At 44.3% G+C, this 17,437-nt stretch overlaps 1 protein-coding gene across 2 annotated transcripts in view; it reads left to right on the forward strand.

Moving 5' to 3' along the window:
• ABCC12 (ATP binding cassette subfamily C member 12) overlaps positions 1 to 17,037 on the forward strand; it is a 1,077,363-nt gene extending 1,060,326 nt beyond the window's left edge. For both annotated transcript variants that reach the window (XM_078670535.1, XM_078670536.1), the window contains one exon: positions 16,164 to 17,037. In XM_078670535.1, coding sequence (XP_078526661.1) covers positions 16,164 to 16,250 — 87 coding nt within the window. In that variant the 3' untranslated portion in view covers positions 16,251 to 17,037. The remainder of the gene's footprint in view (positions 1 to 16,163) is intronic.
• Positions 17,038 to 17,437: the final 400 nt, after the last annotated feature.

A 17,437-nucleotide genomic window follows, 5' to 3' on the forward strand; every position in this document is an offset into this window, starting at 1 on the left:
CTCAAATTGCTGTGTGGGAAATTTCTGAGATCTGCATGGATCCACAAATTATCTACCACCCTGCATTCCCCCAGGTCTCCTTATAAAAATAGTATCTCAGTCATGTGGATGGGTCAAGTATCCGTGACAGGCAAGGGCCAAAAACATATTAAGGAGACACCAAAATTACCTATCACAAAACAACCTGGTTTTGCAAGTGGGGTCATCTGGGTTTTTGGCCCCGGGCTCTAGTGTTGGTAGGTTTTTCTTATATGGAATGTACCCCTTGTCAAAGAGACAAAAAAGACAAATATACTGCACAATCATCCCATCCTCAAACACACACACATACTGGTTGGATTTAGCACGAGGGTGAGTAATGGTTCAGTATATTAAATTGTATTAACAAGAGATTTCACAAAAATGAAATGCACTGTCAATAATTGAAAGGACGACAAACTGAGCCATTGACTCACAGCTCGTGGCCTATAAAGCCCCAACAAGGCACCAGCCTCTTTACAGGCAATTCATACACCTTTAATATGTGTGACACATACAAAACCATTCACACCCCAGCCGCTGGTCCATCACATTACAACACTCACATCAGCACACAGCACCATTTAGGGTCCCATCACTTTCACATACCCACATGCCTGACCAGCTGACGGATTGCATGGACTGGTGTTTGGCTACCAATGTGTGTAGTGATAAGCAGCAAGTCACTACTCACACACCGCCAGCCAAGCGTCAGCTGATGCACACCCCCAGCCAAGAACCAGTCCACACACACCGCCAGCCAAGCACCAGTCCACTCACACCACCAGCCAAGCGCCAGTCCACGCACACCGATAGCCAAGCGCCAGTCCATGCATACCACCAGCCTAGCGCCAGCCTACACACACCACCATCACATTTAGGGTTTTTTTTTATACAAAAAAGAAAACACAAACAAATTATAAATAGATACAAATATACTAACACAAAATCTGAACCTAATACATTGCACAAATGCCAACCTTGAAACTGAACAAAAAATATGAAACAATACAGACCAGGCAGTTTACTTTACCACTCATGGATGCTCCCAAAGAATATTTAGAGTGTGGTAAATTCTAAAACAAGCAGGCACAGACAGTGCAGGGCAAGAAGGACACAGGGTAGTACATACAAGTCTCCTTCCGCTTACCTCTTCGCCAACTGATTCTACATCTACTGGGAAAGGGTGTGGGAGGAATGTGATCAGGAAAGTGGCGATCTTTCAATCTAGCCACATCCACCACCACTCCAACTCTAGTAACACTTGCCTGTTCCACTACAACAAGGCTGCCTATTACAGACTCCTGAAACTTAGCAAATTTCATCTTTGTTTCAGGACAACAATTCTTAAATACAACAAAAGCATTAAAGGTTTCCAAGTGAAAAATATGGATAGCCAACTTCTTATACCAAATGTAAGCCTTACGAAGAGCAGTGGAATGTTCCAACCTCTGATCTACTCTATCAACACCACCTACGTGCCTATTATAGTCTAAAATGCACACATGTTTGTGCCCTTCAGCAACCTGACCCCAAACAGTCAGGTGAAGTGCCTTCATAATGGATGGTAGTCAGCATGTACGAATCTCCCCTGTCTGAAAACTTGACAGCAAGAAGTTCCCGCTACGCAACGCACTGCACTGTCCCCGCATAAGCTTTTGACAAACAAGTTCCTTTGGGAAACCTTGACAGTTAGAGTGGATTCCCTGAACAACAGCACACCAGTGTCAATCAATCAATCAATCATAGCATTTGTATAGCGTACTACTCACCCGGAAGGGTCTCAAGGCGCTGGGGGGCAGGGGTCTGCTATTGATCGAACAGCCAGGTCTTGAGTTGTCTCCTGAAGGCGAGATGGTCCTCGGTCAGTCGAAGGTGGGTGGGGAAGGAGTTCCATGTCTTGGCCGCCAGGTAGGAGAAGGATCTTCCTCCGGCGGTGGCTCTTCGGATGCGTGGTACGGTGGCGAGGGCGAGGCTTGTCGAACGTAGCTGGCGGGTGGGCGTGTAGAAGGTCAGGCGGTCGTTGAGGTACTTGGGGCCCAGATCGTGGAGGGACTTGTGTGCGTGGGTGAGGAGTCTGAACGTGATTCTCTTGCTGACGGGGAGCCAGTGCAGGTCCTTCAGGTGGCCGGAGATGTGGCTGCGTCGGGGGATGTCCAGGATGAGTCGGGCGGAGGCGTTCTGGATGCGTTGGAGTCTTTTTTGTAGCTTGGCTGTGGTTCCGGCGTAGAGGGTGTTTCCGTAGTCCAGTCGGCTTGTAACGAGTGCCTGGGTGACCGTCTTCCTGGTTTCGGTCGGGATCCATCGGAAGATCTTGCGGAGCATGCGTAGGGTGTTGAAGCATGATGAGGAGACGGCGTTGACTTGTCTGGTCATCGAGAGGGAGGAGTCCAGGATGAAGCCCAGGTTGCGTGCATGGTCTGTTGGTTTGGGAGTGATGCCCAGGGCAGGGGGCCACCAGGAGTCATCCCAGGCGGAGGGTGATAGTCCCAGGATGAGGACTTCCGTCTTGTCTGAGTTCAGTTTCAGGTGGCTGTTTTTCATCCACTCGGCGACGTCTTTCATCCCTTCGTGAAGGCTAGTTCTGGCGGTGGCGGGATCACTGATGAGGGAGAGGATCAGTTGGGTGTCGTCGGCGTAGGAGATGATGTTGAGGTTGTGTTGGCGTGCGATGGCTGCAAGGGATCTCATGTAGACGTTGAAGAGGGTGGGGCTGAGCGATGATCCTTGCGGTACGCCGCAGATGACTTCGGTGGCCTCGGATCGAAACAGGGGGAGGCGGACTCTCTGTGTTCTTCCGGCGAGGAACGAGATGATCCATTCCAGTGCCATCCCTTGGACACCTGTGTTGCTGAGGCGTTGGACTAGGGTGCGGTGGCAGACAGTGTTGAACGCTGCGGAGAGGTCCAGGAGGATGAGGGCCGCTGTTTCCCCGTTGTCGAGCAGGGTTCTGATGTCGTCGGTGACTGCGATGAAGGCGGTCTCGGTGCTGTGGTTGGCTCGGAAACCGGACTGCGAGGGGTCGAGGGATCCATTCATCGCGATAAAGGCGGCAAGCTGTCTGTTGACGGTCTTCTCGATGACTTTGGCAGGAAAAGGGAGGAGTGAGATGAGGCGGAAGTTCTTGAGGTCAGTGGGGTCCGCTGTTGGTTTCTTTAGTAGGGCGCTGAGCTCGGCGTGCTTCCAGCTCTCCGGGAAGGTGACGGTGTTGAAGGAGATGTTGATGATGTTCCGGAGTTGGGGTGCGATGATGGAGTCAGCCTTGTTGAAGACGCGGTGGGGGCAGGGGTCGGTTGGAGATCCGGAGTGGATGGTGTTCATCGTGCGGGTTGTGTCTTCGGTGGTCACCGTGGTCCAGGTGCGGAGGGTGGCGGCGGGGGCGTTGGTTCGACGGTTGAGTGCGTGGATGGAGCGCCGAAGCTGTTGTGGATGTCGGCGACCTTGCGGTGGAAGAACGAGGCGAGAGAGTCGCAGAGGTCTTGTGAAGGAGTGATGTCGTTGTTGCCGGTGCTGGGGTTGGAGAACTCCTTGACGATGCTGAAGAGTTCCTTGCCGTCGTGGGCGTTGTTGTCCAGTCGTTCCTTCAGTGATTTCTTCTTGGTGGTGCGGATGAGCTGGTGGTGCTTGCGGGTGGCTTGTTTGAGGGTGGTCATGTTGTCTGTGGTCTGGTCGAGGAGCCAGGCTTTCTCGAGGGTGCGGCAGTTCTTCTTGGAGTCCTTGAGTTCGTCGGTGAACCAGGTGGCTTTCTTGCTTCTGGGTCTGCTGGGAGGGTTCTTCAGTGGCGTGAGGTCGTCTGCGCAGGCGGTCAGCCACTGTGTAAAGTTGTGGGCTGCTTCGTTGGGGTCCGTTGTACTGGCGGGCGGGTTCTGGCTGAGGGAGGGGGTGAGCTGCTCGGCAGTGATCTTGCTCCAGCTCCTGTGAGGAACCTGTTGCGGGTGGTGGTGGGTCGTTGTTCTTCTGAAGTTGAAGTGGACGCAGCTGTGGTCGGTCCAGTGAAGTCCGGTGGCGTGGCTGAAGGTGATGTGCTTGCTGGAGGAGAAGACGGGATCAAGCGTGTGGCCGGCGTAGTGGGTGGGGGTGTTGACCAGTTCCTTGAGTCCGAGGTTTGCGAGGTTGTCCAGCAGGGTGGCGGTGTTGCGGCCCTTGTTATTCTCCAGGTGGAAGTTGAGGTCCCCTAGGAGGATGTAGTCAGCGGAGGGGATGGCGTGCGGGCTGATGAAGTCCGTGATGTCCTCGCTGAATTGTGTGCATGGTCCTGGGGGCCTGTAGATGAGGGTGCCTCTGAGGGTCATCTTTGGGTCGGTGTGTATCTGGAAGTGGAGGTGCTCGGCGGCGGAGAAGGTGTCGTTGGAGTCGGTCGTGATGCAGATGGTGTTCTTGTGCACGATGGCGATGCCTCCTCCAGTCTGGTTGGTGCGGTCCCTCCGGGTGATCTTGTATCCGTTTGGGATGGCGATGGCGATGTCGGGTGCAGAGGAGGCGTTCATCCAGGTTTCTGTGAGGAAGGCGACGTCTGGTGTTGTGGTGTCGAGCAGGTTCCAGAGTTCCACGGCGTGTCTGTGTACGGAGCGGGTGTTGAGCAGGATGCACTTCAGGTGGTTGCTGCTGGTGCTCTGCTCGGCGGGTGCGGTGCAGGTCCGGATGCAGGAGAAATTGCAGGAATTGCAGGTGAAGGGTCCGTGGGTGCGTCTCGGGGTGGCACGGTGGCATCCGGGGATCCGGCCGGCGTTGAGTGCGTTGAGTGTCGCAGCGTCGTACGTCCGGCGGGTGGGTTGGTGTCTGCTGGGGCCAGGGGTCCTGGCGCGGGGCGCGGGCCAGGCGCGGACGGGTGCAGACGGGCTTGCCTTTGGCGTGCCTTCGGCGCACCCGCTGCACGTGACCGCTGGGCGTATGCATGGGCGTCATAAGAAGGAGCCGGGAGGGAGGAGCAGCTGGGTGGCGGGAGCAGGGCGGCGAGTGGGCAGGAGGGGGGGCGGGCCGCAGGGAGGCAGCGGCGGGAAAGGAGGACAGAGGGCGGCTCAGCGGCGGCTGGGTCGCCCTGTGGAAAAATGAATTTAAAAAAAATAAAAAACGAAGGCTGCAAAAGAAGGGTAACGAGGGCACAGCTGATGGAAAATGAAGGCAACAGAGGTTAGGCAAGCGAGGCAGTAGCATGGGTGTGTGGGGGCGACCTCGCCTGTTTACAGGCTCAGCGTTTCTACATATACAGACGTTATCTACATATAAATGTTAAACAGCCCTATACCAAGTTCCCACACAATTTTCTCAGCCACTCCAAAAGTGGATGGACAACCAGGGGGATCAATCCTGGAATCCTTACCGATGTACACCCTGAATTTAGAGACATATCCAGTCTTACAGTCAGACAGAATATACATCTTAATTCCATAGGAATGTATTGCCTAAAAACCAAGCAGCCCTTGAACAAGATTAAAGACTAATCCACTGTCATTTATTTCCTTGGAACATAGATCTCAGAAAATCGATCTACAAAGTGATCAATGACAGGTTGAATCTTAAAAAGATGGTCACAACCATTATTGACAAAATACAGCATCCGAAGCAGAACCAAATACCTATCACAACTCATGCCTGCCGGAAATATAGCCTTTGCCATCAAGGTACTAGTAGACCAATATGATGACATCGATGGCTTTCCTAGCAAGCCCATCAAAAAAGTTAAACCCAAGAACTACTTCATCTCTTCCAGATTTGTGGGAGTTCACTGGGTAGCTCTAGAGTAGGGCCTAAGGCTGGCACTGTTGTCCCTCAAAAACTGTTCAGCATACAAATAAGTCTAGTCAACAATCTCTGCCAAAAATACATTGTCCATAAACAACTGAAAAAAATGTATAGGCAAAAGGTTTTCAGTATCCACTCTACGCCCTGGAACACCAATACAGTATGGCAAAGTTGGCTGCATCATGCCTGGGGCAACCCAGGGGGCTGCACTTCCAATGGTAAGCCTTGCCGACCCAGGCTGCAACCCAGATGTCTCTTGTTGCACTATCAGCACATCAATGTCCTCCTCTAAGACAGGCACTTCATCTGCACTAAGAGTGGCTTCATCATCTGATGATTCATCATGGACAGAAAACTTACTGGCAGAATCTTCTACTACCCCCACTGGCTACTCTGCCTCAGATGCAGAGTCAGTCTCTGAACCATGGTCAGAGGAAGACTCAAAAAGCATACCAATAACCTGCTGATCAGTAATCATGCAGCTAGCCATAGTCCTTACAAAGAAAGGAGACTTCACAAACAAATCCACAACAACAAACACTGCAAAATAAGTAATAAACAAAGAGTGGCTTTAGCACAAAGATCTACATACTCAAAAACAATGACTCACTTGCCAAAGATAACTACAATCACCAGCACCTACTCTGAATGAATGGGAAGGTATTCCTCATTACTGAATCGGTATTACCGATTCGGTAATAAGGAATATTACCGAATCAGTAAAATTTACCGATTTATTACCTACATCACATTTACCGATTGTTAAATACCAAAACTGTAAAATTCGGCATTTAAGAATCTGTAAATTGTGATTACCTACATCTAGCCCTAAATCGATTACTCACAGGACAGCAAAATACACACTGAGCACAAATGCAAAAAGATTTTGACACTCAACAAACAGAAGCCAAACATACTGCTATTATTACACCATTTGCAAAAAACACATTCATGCAGGGAAATGAAACTCATTTACATTGTACAAAAAACAATCTCTTATCAAACACATGCAACTACACAAACTGCAGAACCACCAGTAATGAAACAGCATCCTGGAACAGTCTAAAGAGCAAAAGCCTTGAACTAGAATAAAAAGGGAGAAATAAAGCATTACAATTGCAATTCACAAGAAATAAAACAATTAACATTATAACACGCTACGTCACTATCCAAATGGTCAATCTGCCAGAAAAATGGTGGGTGATCTTGCCCATGGGATAGGGTGAGGTTTTCTGCCAGGCTGATTTGTACCCCAAGCGGAGCTGACAACAGCAGACAGAAACGTGCCCCCCTTTCAAAAGAAATAGATCCCTGGTGCCTAGTAGGGTTTTCTGCCTCCTGCCTAACCTAGGGACAGAAAGGCCAAAAAAAATGGGCAGATCTGTCCCCAGGAGGGCAGAAAATACATACATATAATGTAACTTGGAAGCGACTCTCTACAATAAAAAAGAATTCCTGGTGCCTAGAAGAGTTTTCTTCCACCCCCTCAGGGGGGCAGAAAGGCCAAAACCAAGCCAATCTGCCCCCGGGGGGGAGAAAAACATAAACTTAATTTGCCACCTTAGAAGCGACCCTTGTCCAAGGGGATACTTCTATCTGCAATTAAAAAAACTGGTGTCTAATGAGGTTTACTGCCTCCCCTTGGGGCAGAAAGGCCACAGAAATGGGCTGATCTGCCCCTGGTGTCTAGTGGGGTGTTGGCAGAAAGGGCAAACAAATTGCCATTCTGCCCCCAGGGGGACAGAAAAAACATACCTACTATTTAGCCCTTTGGAAGCAATCCTCGCCCAAGGGGTCGCTTCAATTACATAGTAAATAAAATCCCTGGTGTTTAGTGGGGTTTTTGGCCCCCAGAAAGGCCAAAAGAAGGGCTGATCTGCCCCCATGGTCAGAAAAAACATACAAATTACTTAGCCCCCTAAGAAGCGACCCTTGCCCAAGGGATCTCTTGAATTACTCCAAAAAGTAATCCCATGGGCCTAGTGGGGGCATTTCTGCTGCACGATCGCGATACTGTGCGCGATCGTGAAGAAGAAATGCCCTGCACAGAGACATCAGGGGAGAGGAAAAACTCGTTCCTTTCCCCCGATGCCCCTATGCGTGCAGGAACCCCCCCTCCCAGGAGTAAAAAAACCTATCTGTTCCATCGGAGGGGGGCAGCAGAAACTCTTCTGCTGCAATCCCCCTTTGTGGCAAGTTGTTGACGCTTCCACTATGGATGGGTGCCATGACGGAGCGGTTCCGTCATGAGCATACACCCACCGTGGCTCATGATGGAACCGCTCCATCATGAGAATGGAAGGGGTTAAATTGTGGTCATGTTCTAGACCTCAGAAGAAAGGGGTTTGACCAGATGCCTGATGGCCCTTAGTGGTCAGAGGTCGCTCAGGAGGTCCTAGAGGCATCAATCCCCTATTTGCCATTGTGTGTGTATTACCTTTCTTTTTGTTTAAAAATGTCTGTCTCCAGACCACTGCAATGTATACGCCAAGTGTTTTTTTGCAAAAACATGGGTCGGAGGGACACTGGGTGAACATAATAACAGTGAATGTGTAATCTTACCAAGAAGCCTAGATTCTTCTTTTTGTTAAGAAAGCAGCCTATTTACATAGGTACCCTGTTTTGTAGTTGCCTTAAAACATAATAGAAAGACAGAAGGGGTTGAAAATAAGAGTGAGATGAAAGGACTAGAAATACCATCCTAGGAGTGTCAATGTGGAGGGCTTCACATATATGAGGTTTGCCTGGATAGGGCTCAATTCGCTTTTGCCCAGATGTTTAAAAAGTTCATTTACTAGAACAACAAAACGAGGACTGGGCTAAAATTACACATTTGTAGGCTATCTTTTTCAAATGTTTTTTTGGGAGCATACCTGCTTGTTATTTGAACATTTGCCAATTTAGCTAGGATGTTAATTCTTGCACAGAGACAGTATCATGAAAGAATAGATAAAATATATCTACCATTGGTCAAGACTTGTCAGTCATCAATCATAACCCCACCGCTGGTGTGCATGCTAGACAATGGTAACTGCTAGACAAAGTCATATTCCATCTGTTGAACACCAAAGTTAGGTCAATCCATAGCTCTGAGGAAATCTCTGCTCAACCATTCATGGTTATTTCACGACCAGCAAGCAATCCCCAAAGGGAAGTGAGTGTTAAGCTCAAGTAGTACTCTCAATTTCAAGGAAAAGATCACAACACAATAAAATTACCAAACCAACTTAGAAAAAAGTAGAGAAAACTTTGATGAGCAAAAGAGACATCATTTAGCTCCTGCAGAAACTCTGGTTTTCTCAACAAAAGCTTTAAGTGGAATAAAAAGAGAGATTTTCTGGCCACTGAGGGAGCTTGATCGGTTGGATGGACCTGGCATATCACCCCAGTTTTTATATTTTAACTCAAACACTTTTGTGGAAATCAAAATCCTCCAGCGGGCACACTTGGAAGTTATAGCCAGTAGTGGTCCTTGACAGCAGAAATGTTAATTTTTATTTGAGCCTTTTGTCCACTAAGGAAAAAGCTCTGAGTTGGACAAACCTGGTTTTGTTACCCACATTGATTGAGGCTTCTAGGGCAAGTTAAGCACTGTATCACTGTACTTTGGAGGTTGAACAAAATGGGTATGTTTTACCTTTATGGGCACACAGGTAGCCCCAGTTGCTTTAAGGCCTAAGAGGAGGGGAAAGGAAATAAATACAAAGAGAACAACCTCTTATCAAGCCTGTCTGATTTCTCAAATGATAGTGACTCTAATCAAAATATTTACCTTACAACATAGAAACATAGAAATTAATTTTCTTTTCAGTTATGTTTATTTATCAAAAATATTTTTATATATTATTTTGTATTTTCACACTTTTTTTTAGGATTTATATTAGCAAACAAATTACATAAAACAAATTCACTGTATTATTTCAATTAGAGAAAGACATTCCTTAACTTTTCTAAACAGTGAATTATATTTTGGTAACCCCCAGAAAGATTACTCCATCATTCTTCCATTCTCACCTTTCATTCCTCTCATGTATACCAACTATCATACCACACAAGCAGATTCACAATAAAAACACATCTGATCAAGAGTCCTACTCGCTAGTTCTGTTTGTCATATGTCAGTTCATTCCACAATTTAAACACAGACACAAGTCCATCACTTTGATTATAGATAGTTCTTTTCTTGACTTGATTCTTGGGTGGGGCTCTCAGATGCGTCTCACTCAGTGACACGCTTCTGAGAGCCCCACACTCATAAGAAAATTTATTTCTGTGTTTCTATGCTGCAAGGTAAATATTTTGATTAGAGTCACTACCATTTGAGAAATCAGACAGGCTTGATAACAGGTTGATCTCTTTGTATGTGTTACCTTTATCCTGCCGCTCGGTACGTTTCTTCTGGCTGGTCCTGCAGCCACCAGTTCCTTAGAGCATATTCCTTGACATCAAGTCTCTCTCTAGCTTGTCGCCTGCAGAGTCCAGTTCTCTGTGGTTAATTGAGCCCTCTTGCAGTCAGGATTCATTCTGCTTTTGTGCCCCTGAAGCAAGCAAACAAAAGCCAATCACTTGACCCTTGGAGAGTGCCAGAGGTCAATGAGTCCTTGCATGGGTCCTTTTCTTCCAAGGGGAGTCAGGAGTCACCAGTTCTTCTACGTCAAGAGGCCCTTCTTCCAAGATCCAGGACTGTTCTAAGGAGGCAGTGGTTAGGACACCAGACTTATCTTATGCACTAGCCAGTGACTGAAGAAATGTAACCACCAAATCATAACTATTTTCTGCTGTCCCCCACCACCTTTTGCAGCACTTTCTTTTTGCTAAACTGTAAAGTGTAAAGTTATACAAGTCACATATTTTAGTATGACAGAACCTTTCTGCTACCAGTTAGGCTTGTTTCCAGCTCCTTTTCCTGTTCACTATTCCTTCTTTCCATCTGACATGGTCCAAACGGGTTCTCACCCCTATCACGGCTTGAGCCTGGTTGTCTAAGAAGGTCCTGGGACTAAATAGGAAAAGCCCAAGTGAAAAGGGATAGTGCTAAGGTTGTACTTTATTGTGCCACTTCTAGATAGCAAATACCTGCTAAAGAGCAGTGAAAAAATATGTGTACTTTATGGGATCAGAGACAGTACATCTTCTGAGTTAGGGTTATTACCTCTCTAAGCCTTGAAGTGTCTTAGTGTTATCTTACTCAATCTTTAAGTAGCGCCAATGGGAAAGCTGATTAAGACACTCCAGCTCACTTGTATTTGTTATGCAGTGATATACAAATAATACTGAGACAGGATGGAAAAGATGATGCTCTCCATGCTAATTGCCTGAAATTCTTGAAGACAGTAAGTGCCTAAAGTTAAATTCAGATACACCTAACTTGTTGAGACTGGGTGACGCTTCCTTTGGTTGGACCTGACTTGTGTCCTGATGCTCTTGGTCAGTGCCCCATTTATGTAGGCGCTCCAAGGAATTTAGGGGGTCAAGATGATGAAACTCTCCTTTCTTGCTCAAATTGCGGATGTTTCTTCAACATGTTTTTGGCATCCGAAGATATTTAATAATTTTCTTCCATTCATCACTAAATCTGTTCACTATTCTCTCACTCATGCCATGGTTGGAGCCAGATTTGATAAAGACAATGCAGAGTATCATGATTTCCCAACAAACTTAATTCAATTCTTTCAACTGGTGAAGAACAGTACAGCGTACTTACTATTTAATTTGCCATGTCATGCATCTATTTCAACCAATCAGCAGACCCCACTTTTACTCCCTATCACTAAGCATGTTCTCTCCAATAGCCTGTGTGTTTGTTTTAAAGCTTTGCATGGGTATGCCCTTCTTTCCTTAAACATCTATTCACTTGATAGTCCCCTCTGATAACACTTTGATCTTCCTAGCCGTGTTATTTTCAGCTATTTAGGAAAAATAAATCTTGGCAAGGTGGTAATTTAATTGCACATCTGGTAGCCACTAAGTGAAATTTGCTACTTAAAACTGAATTGTCAAACCACCTTGCCAAATGTTTTGATGGATCGTAAGACCTTGAGCCAGATGTATGAATATCTGATTTCAAAATACTGGTCGCAGGTTGGGACCAGTATTTTATCAGCTGGTAAAGACTTTTAAGAACCAAACTATGGGGCCGATTATGATTGCGGTGAATCCGCATCCTCGGGGCCGGCGGAAGCCAGATTTTCCGCCGTGGAAAAGCATGTGGAACTTCACTGCGGGGGCCCGTTGCGGGCCCCCTAGGTGAAGGGGGGGTGGGGGGGTGCACATGGGGGGTACCTAAGGTACCCCCCTGCATTTGTATGCAGAGATCGGCAGGCACCGCGCGGTGCCTGCCGCTTTCTGCATACAAATGCAAAGTATGCATTTTAACATTGCGGCGGGTGCAGCTTGAAGCTGCACCCGCCGCAATGTTAAGGATTGAGGATGTGACCGCCACCCTGGCGGTCACATCCTAATCTTCACGGGGGGAACGCCGCTGCCCATTCGGACGTTCCCCCCTACTCTATGGTGGCGGACGGACTCAGGTCCGTCCGCCATCATAATCGGCCCCATGTACTAACAGGTCAGTTTTTAAAATACAAATCATAGAGGGTTGCCGTCTGACCTACAATTGGAAACCATGACAGCAATGATGGCTTGCTTGGGCCAGAAGACCAGCATGTCTGCGATTGCTTTTATATAACGTAAACATTTTCTTAAATGCAGCCTATTTTTCTTAAAAGAAATGGGCTGGGTAAAAAAAAATAATCTTAAAAATGTGTTTAAGTGTAGGTTATGATTACCAGGACAATTGCCTCATCTTAAACCACCTTTTTTTTTACATCACAAAGGAGGAATGGTCCCAGGAAGACCTCTTGCTTCTCATGAGGTGTTGGTAAAATATCAATCTTTTGTGACCTGATTTCAGTTGCAAAACATTGATACATTATATACTGATTAGGTATTTAGAAAAGACAACTACAACATGCTCCTTCCAATTAATGAATCAGTATCCATCCGGAATTCCATTTTAGAAGTCAGAAAAACTTTTCAACTCCTATAATTGGATTAGTATATAAGAAAATCTTTTAACGGTCACAAATGCTTAAATTTAGCATTTGCAATTGTTGAAATGCTTTATACATCTGACTCGTTGTTTAAACAGTAGATGTGTAATGCTGGTGGCCTCTTGTTGGCACCAGGCTGACCTAGGTGCAATCATGCACTTTAAAAATAAATAAATAGAAACTGGTGAAAGCCAGATAAGGCAGTCTAAAGTATATTTTATAGAGCTATTACCTACTTAGGTTATTAAAACGCTGATTTCATCATTAAATCATGTTTTGAAAGTTATGTAAATAATATCTTTGAAGGACTTTAATGGCATTTTCCAAAGTGAAGGTAGAAAATGTAATATTTATTCACACCTAGGCATGTTCTATTGAATAATTAAGACACTGTAGGGGTACACTTTTTAAAAAGATAGTGTTCCATTTTCTTATTTATATATTGGGCTCTTACAAAACATACTGTAGGGGTGACTTATTAAATTACAGTCCAGTCATTGCACAGTTAGTCTCTGGCAGCCTTTTATTTATGTCATATATGAAATGTTGTAAATAAATGCTAGAACCCACATACCGCTTTTACCTCCCATGCACTTGGCCCATTTTCTGTGCCATCTATTACAGCCTCACAAAAATTTTAAATAGACCTATTGAATGAAATCAATTTAATCAATACCATTTTAGGGCCTCAGCATACACACTATGGCACTAAATAAAGTCCTAATAGCATCAAAATTAGAGACTCAAAAAGATGACAAATGCAGTAAAGGCCACAATGTTATTAAATAGTTCATGTGATTTCTCCATTGCCCTACTTAAGTTTACAAAACTTTAATCTTGGAATACGTTCTGGGTAGGTAGCTGAATGGTCCTTTCACAAAACTGAGACTTTGACTCCAATTATATTTGGTTAAGTGCAATTGCAAGGGGAAGAAAAATGTGTTGTTTTCAAATATATTGAAATAGAAACGTAACCTTCTCCTTGTGCTGGCTTATGTATTTCACAAGTATAATCTGTTTTAGAGTCTTTGTCATTTCTGGTTACCCTTAAATATTATTACCTGTTTTATTTATTCTCTAAATCTTTTTTTCTTGGTTTTCTTTTTTACCTTGCTTTCATTTTGGGGACTTGCATGTCTTGTTCATCCCATAGCCCATCCTTTGCCATGCTCCCTATCAAAGCGTTAGTCTATTTGTTGAGATTTTTTGGTAAGCTATTTAAAACCCTCAATCCTTCTAATTTATTCGTCACCTTACCTTGCTCCCCTCTTAGACCTTCATCATGGGTCCACTGTATTTCCTGATTTAGGTAGAAATGGGAATAGCAAGGATTCTTGGAATACAGCATTATGTTAATTTTCGCCCCAGATATTTTACAAGCTTAAAGATGAATATATTGTTGGGTGAAAAATACTCACAAAATCCGGAATTATCATGGCCATTGAGTGCTATTTCCCAAACACTCCGAAATTTCCCATTTCTTCAGCGTTCTTTTCAGGATGTTGTTCATGCCCCTAAGAAACTAATAACCACTGTAGATATGATTTGTGCAAACCAATGTGGCATTCCTGAGGAACATATGATGACAGCCTTTTTTTTAACATAGTTTTATAGCGCAAACTTGACCCAAATCGGGTTTCAGAGTATTTTACATAGCACCAGTTGCATTACATGAGGACACATTCATTTTATTTTTTGTTAGGCACGGGGAGATTAGGTGATTTGCCCAGAATCACAGGACGTTCAGTGTCATTGCCGATGCTCGAACCCAGTTCCCCAGATTCGAGGTCGACTGCCCTAGCCGGTAGGTCAACTCCTCTCCCCAGCCTTAAAATCCATTGGATGCCTTAATATGCTGTGGATCCTCTGTTTTCATGTGCTACCTTTTTCATATTTTTCACTATCCTGCCTTTCTGCTCATGACTGCTTTTCTCACTTTATCATTCTATTCTGTTCAGTACATTCAGTAATAAAAGTAAATTGGGCAGTTTGCAAGGATAATTATCTGAATTGAAAGACAAATGTGTCCCCACCTCTCTTGTTACAAATATGGTGCATATCTTATATTCTCATGTGTCCAAAACATTGATATTTATGTTTATAGTCTTAGACGTTTTAAAATGTTTAGCTCTCTTGTCACCATTTTTGTACACTATGATGTTTTCTTTTGTAATTTGAAGGCAACCTAGAGGAACACAATGCAGATACTAAATTCCACCCATACTGCAGACAATATTGTGTGACTTCCACTGGCTTACTTTCCTCAAACATGCACTCCTCAAGCTCCTCACACACACACACACACACCGACTTACAAAGCCCTGCACAATCTAGGTCCCTCCTACTTCAGCAGCCACATCAATAGCCGCACCCCGCCACACATTTATGCTCAGCCGGCCTCCTGCCAGCACACATACGCTGCATCTTCTGTGCCAGAACTGATGCCTGCACTTTCTCATGCTTTGCCCCTAGAGCCTGGAATGACCTTCCCTGCACATCAGAACAGCCACCCCAGTCCATGAGTTCTGCAGGAAAATGAAAAATAGCTATTTACCTAGATCACAGGCTCAGACAGCATAGTCCCATTGTTTTTGCTTTGGCGCCTGAATATCCTTTCTGGTGAGACAGACACTACAAATAATCATCACGTAACATAATAATCAAAATACTACAGATGAGAATGATTTTTTACGAAGTCCAGTACTATGAAATTAACTACATTATAACACAATGAAAGGATGTTGAATGTTTTTGATTTAAGGTGTAGAATTAGAAGTGTCCAACTGCAAATGTTTATGATGGTGCTTTTTTTCATGCACAATGCAGCACGATGTCATGATAAACATAATGGGAAAATGGCTGTAGCTATCCCTCTCATAAACACGATTGAAGCTTCACTGCTGTGTAACAGTAAGGATTAATTTTAACATCACAGGCCTTAATAAAAATAAAGCCTTCAGGTGAAGGAACCTTTTTACGATATAATGTGTAATGATCCTCTGACTTTATAAAAAGATGAGAGGCACAATGTCAACACAAACAAGCTCTGTGGTGAGGCTATACTGCTGCCTTAAATGTTGATGCCATTGTGTGTATTCTGTTTCCTTTAATCCAGCTCTAAGATTGGGGATTGGGGAAAAGCGTTGTGATAGCACTAGACTGGACTTCTTTGCAAGTCTTTACAGCACATTTGCTTTCAATAAGATGTCCATCTGGACAGACAATCTCAACACTAGCATACAGAACAGAAATTAAGGGCACTAAGAGGTCCTGTCAAATAATTTATTCTTTATACTATGGAGCCAAGGAGTCATTTTTCATTTTATAACTATAATTTATTTTCTCTTTCAGGTTGCAGAGTTTGGCAGGCCCGCGGATCTGGTACAGAAACCCAACTCTGCATTTGCAGCATTGCTGGCAGCAACTGGGAATAACTAACAATAATAAAACAGAGTGACAAGGATAACTCAGTTCACAAGGCCTGGATCCAAGAGACTGTGGAAGATAGTCTAAAGGATAGACTGTGTCTGCACTAGATCAGCATTCAATCTCTTCATTTCAGGGCATTAGGAAATGCATGCCTTATTATCTATTGGATTTCTGCTACACAGCAGTAACCTTTTCTTGCCCTAAGACTGTACATGATGGAAATTCTGTGGATGAAAACAAGCTGGAAGACTGGTGGCTACTTAATCACAGATTAACCATAGGTTAATGGTTTAACTCTGACAGCTTTGTATTATTGTACTACAGACTCTATTCTAGTCAATATGATGGGATATGATGCTTCCATGTTTTGATAACGGTGAAGCATGTTTGTCTTGCAGGTGTAAAACAGCCAAATACATTATCACTGTGTGGAATATTCGAGATGGGCTAATTATTAAAATATATATTAAGTGACTGGAACAAACACATTTTTTAAATGAAATTAAGACAACGGCACTACCTCCAAAACTGCTACTATACATCACTTTTCTTATGTCGCCTTTTGAATGTGGGACCAGTTTCCGTTTTTAAGATGTTTACCATTTTTCTATATTTATTAAATAATTAGGAACATGGTTGCTTATCATGCTTGACCTGCCTCACTGATCTAATGATCCTGCCATCAACCAATGTCCCATCTCAGAGGATGACATAGTTATTAGTTTTGTTCAGAATACCTTGACCACAATGTTTGGATAAGGCACTGCACTGCTAATAAAAGTGAAAGCTACATGAACAGTTTAAAGTGAAGACATTTTAATTTCAAGTTACATTTACAGCCTGATTAATGTAAATAAAGGTCAGTAAATGTTGATTTAAAACAGTTATCATTTTACATTAATATCGTTTTCTTGGATTTCTTTGACAAGTGTTTTCCTCCCAATCCCTTTTTTGTGTGTTGGTGGTTTTTGCCATTACCATGCTTCTACAGAAGTAGATTTCGCTTTTTTTCTTTTTCCATTTTTTGTGTTTGTAATGTTCATAGTACTTAAGAGATTTCCTCTAAGTTAAGAACATTTAATAGCAACTGTTACTTTATGATCTCAGACTCCAATGTGGAAAAAACTATCTAATTGGGGACCTCAGCTTCAAATTTGTTTTTCATTCGATAATCTTTATATACCAGTGCACCCTTT

The sequence above is a fragment of the Lissotriton helveticus genome, chromosome 12 (genome assembly GCF_964261635.1).
Source record: "Lissotriton helveticus chromosome 12, aLisHel1.1, whole genome shotgun sequence".
In the NCBI taxonomy this organism is placed as follows: Eukaryota; Metazoa; Chordata; class Amphibia; order Caudata; family Salamandridae; genus Lissotriton; species Lissotriton helveticus.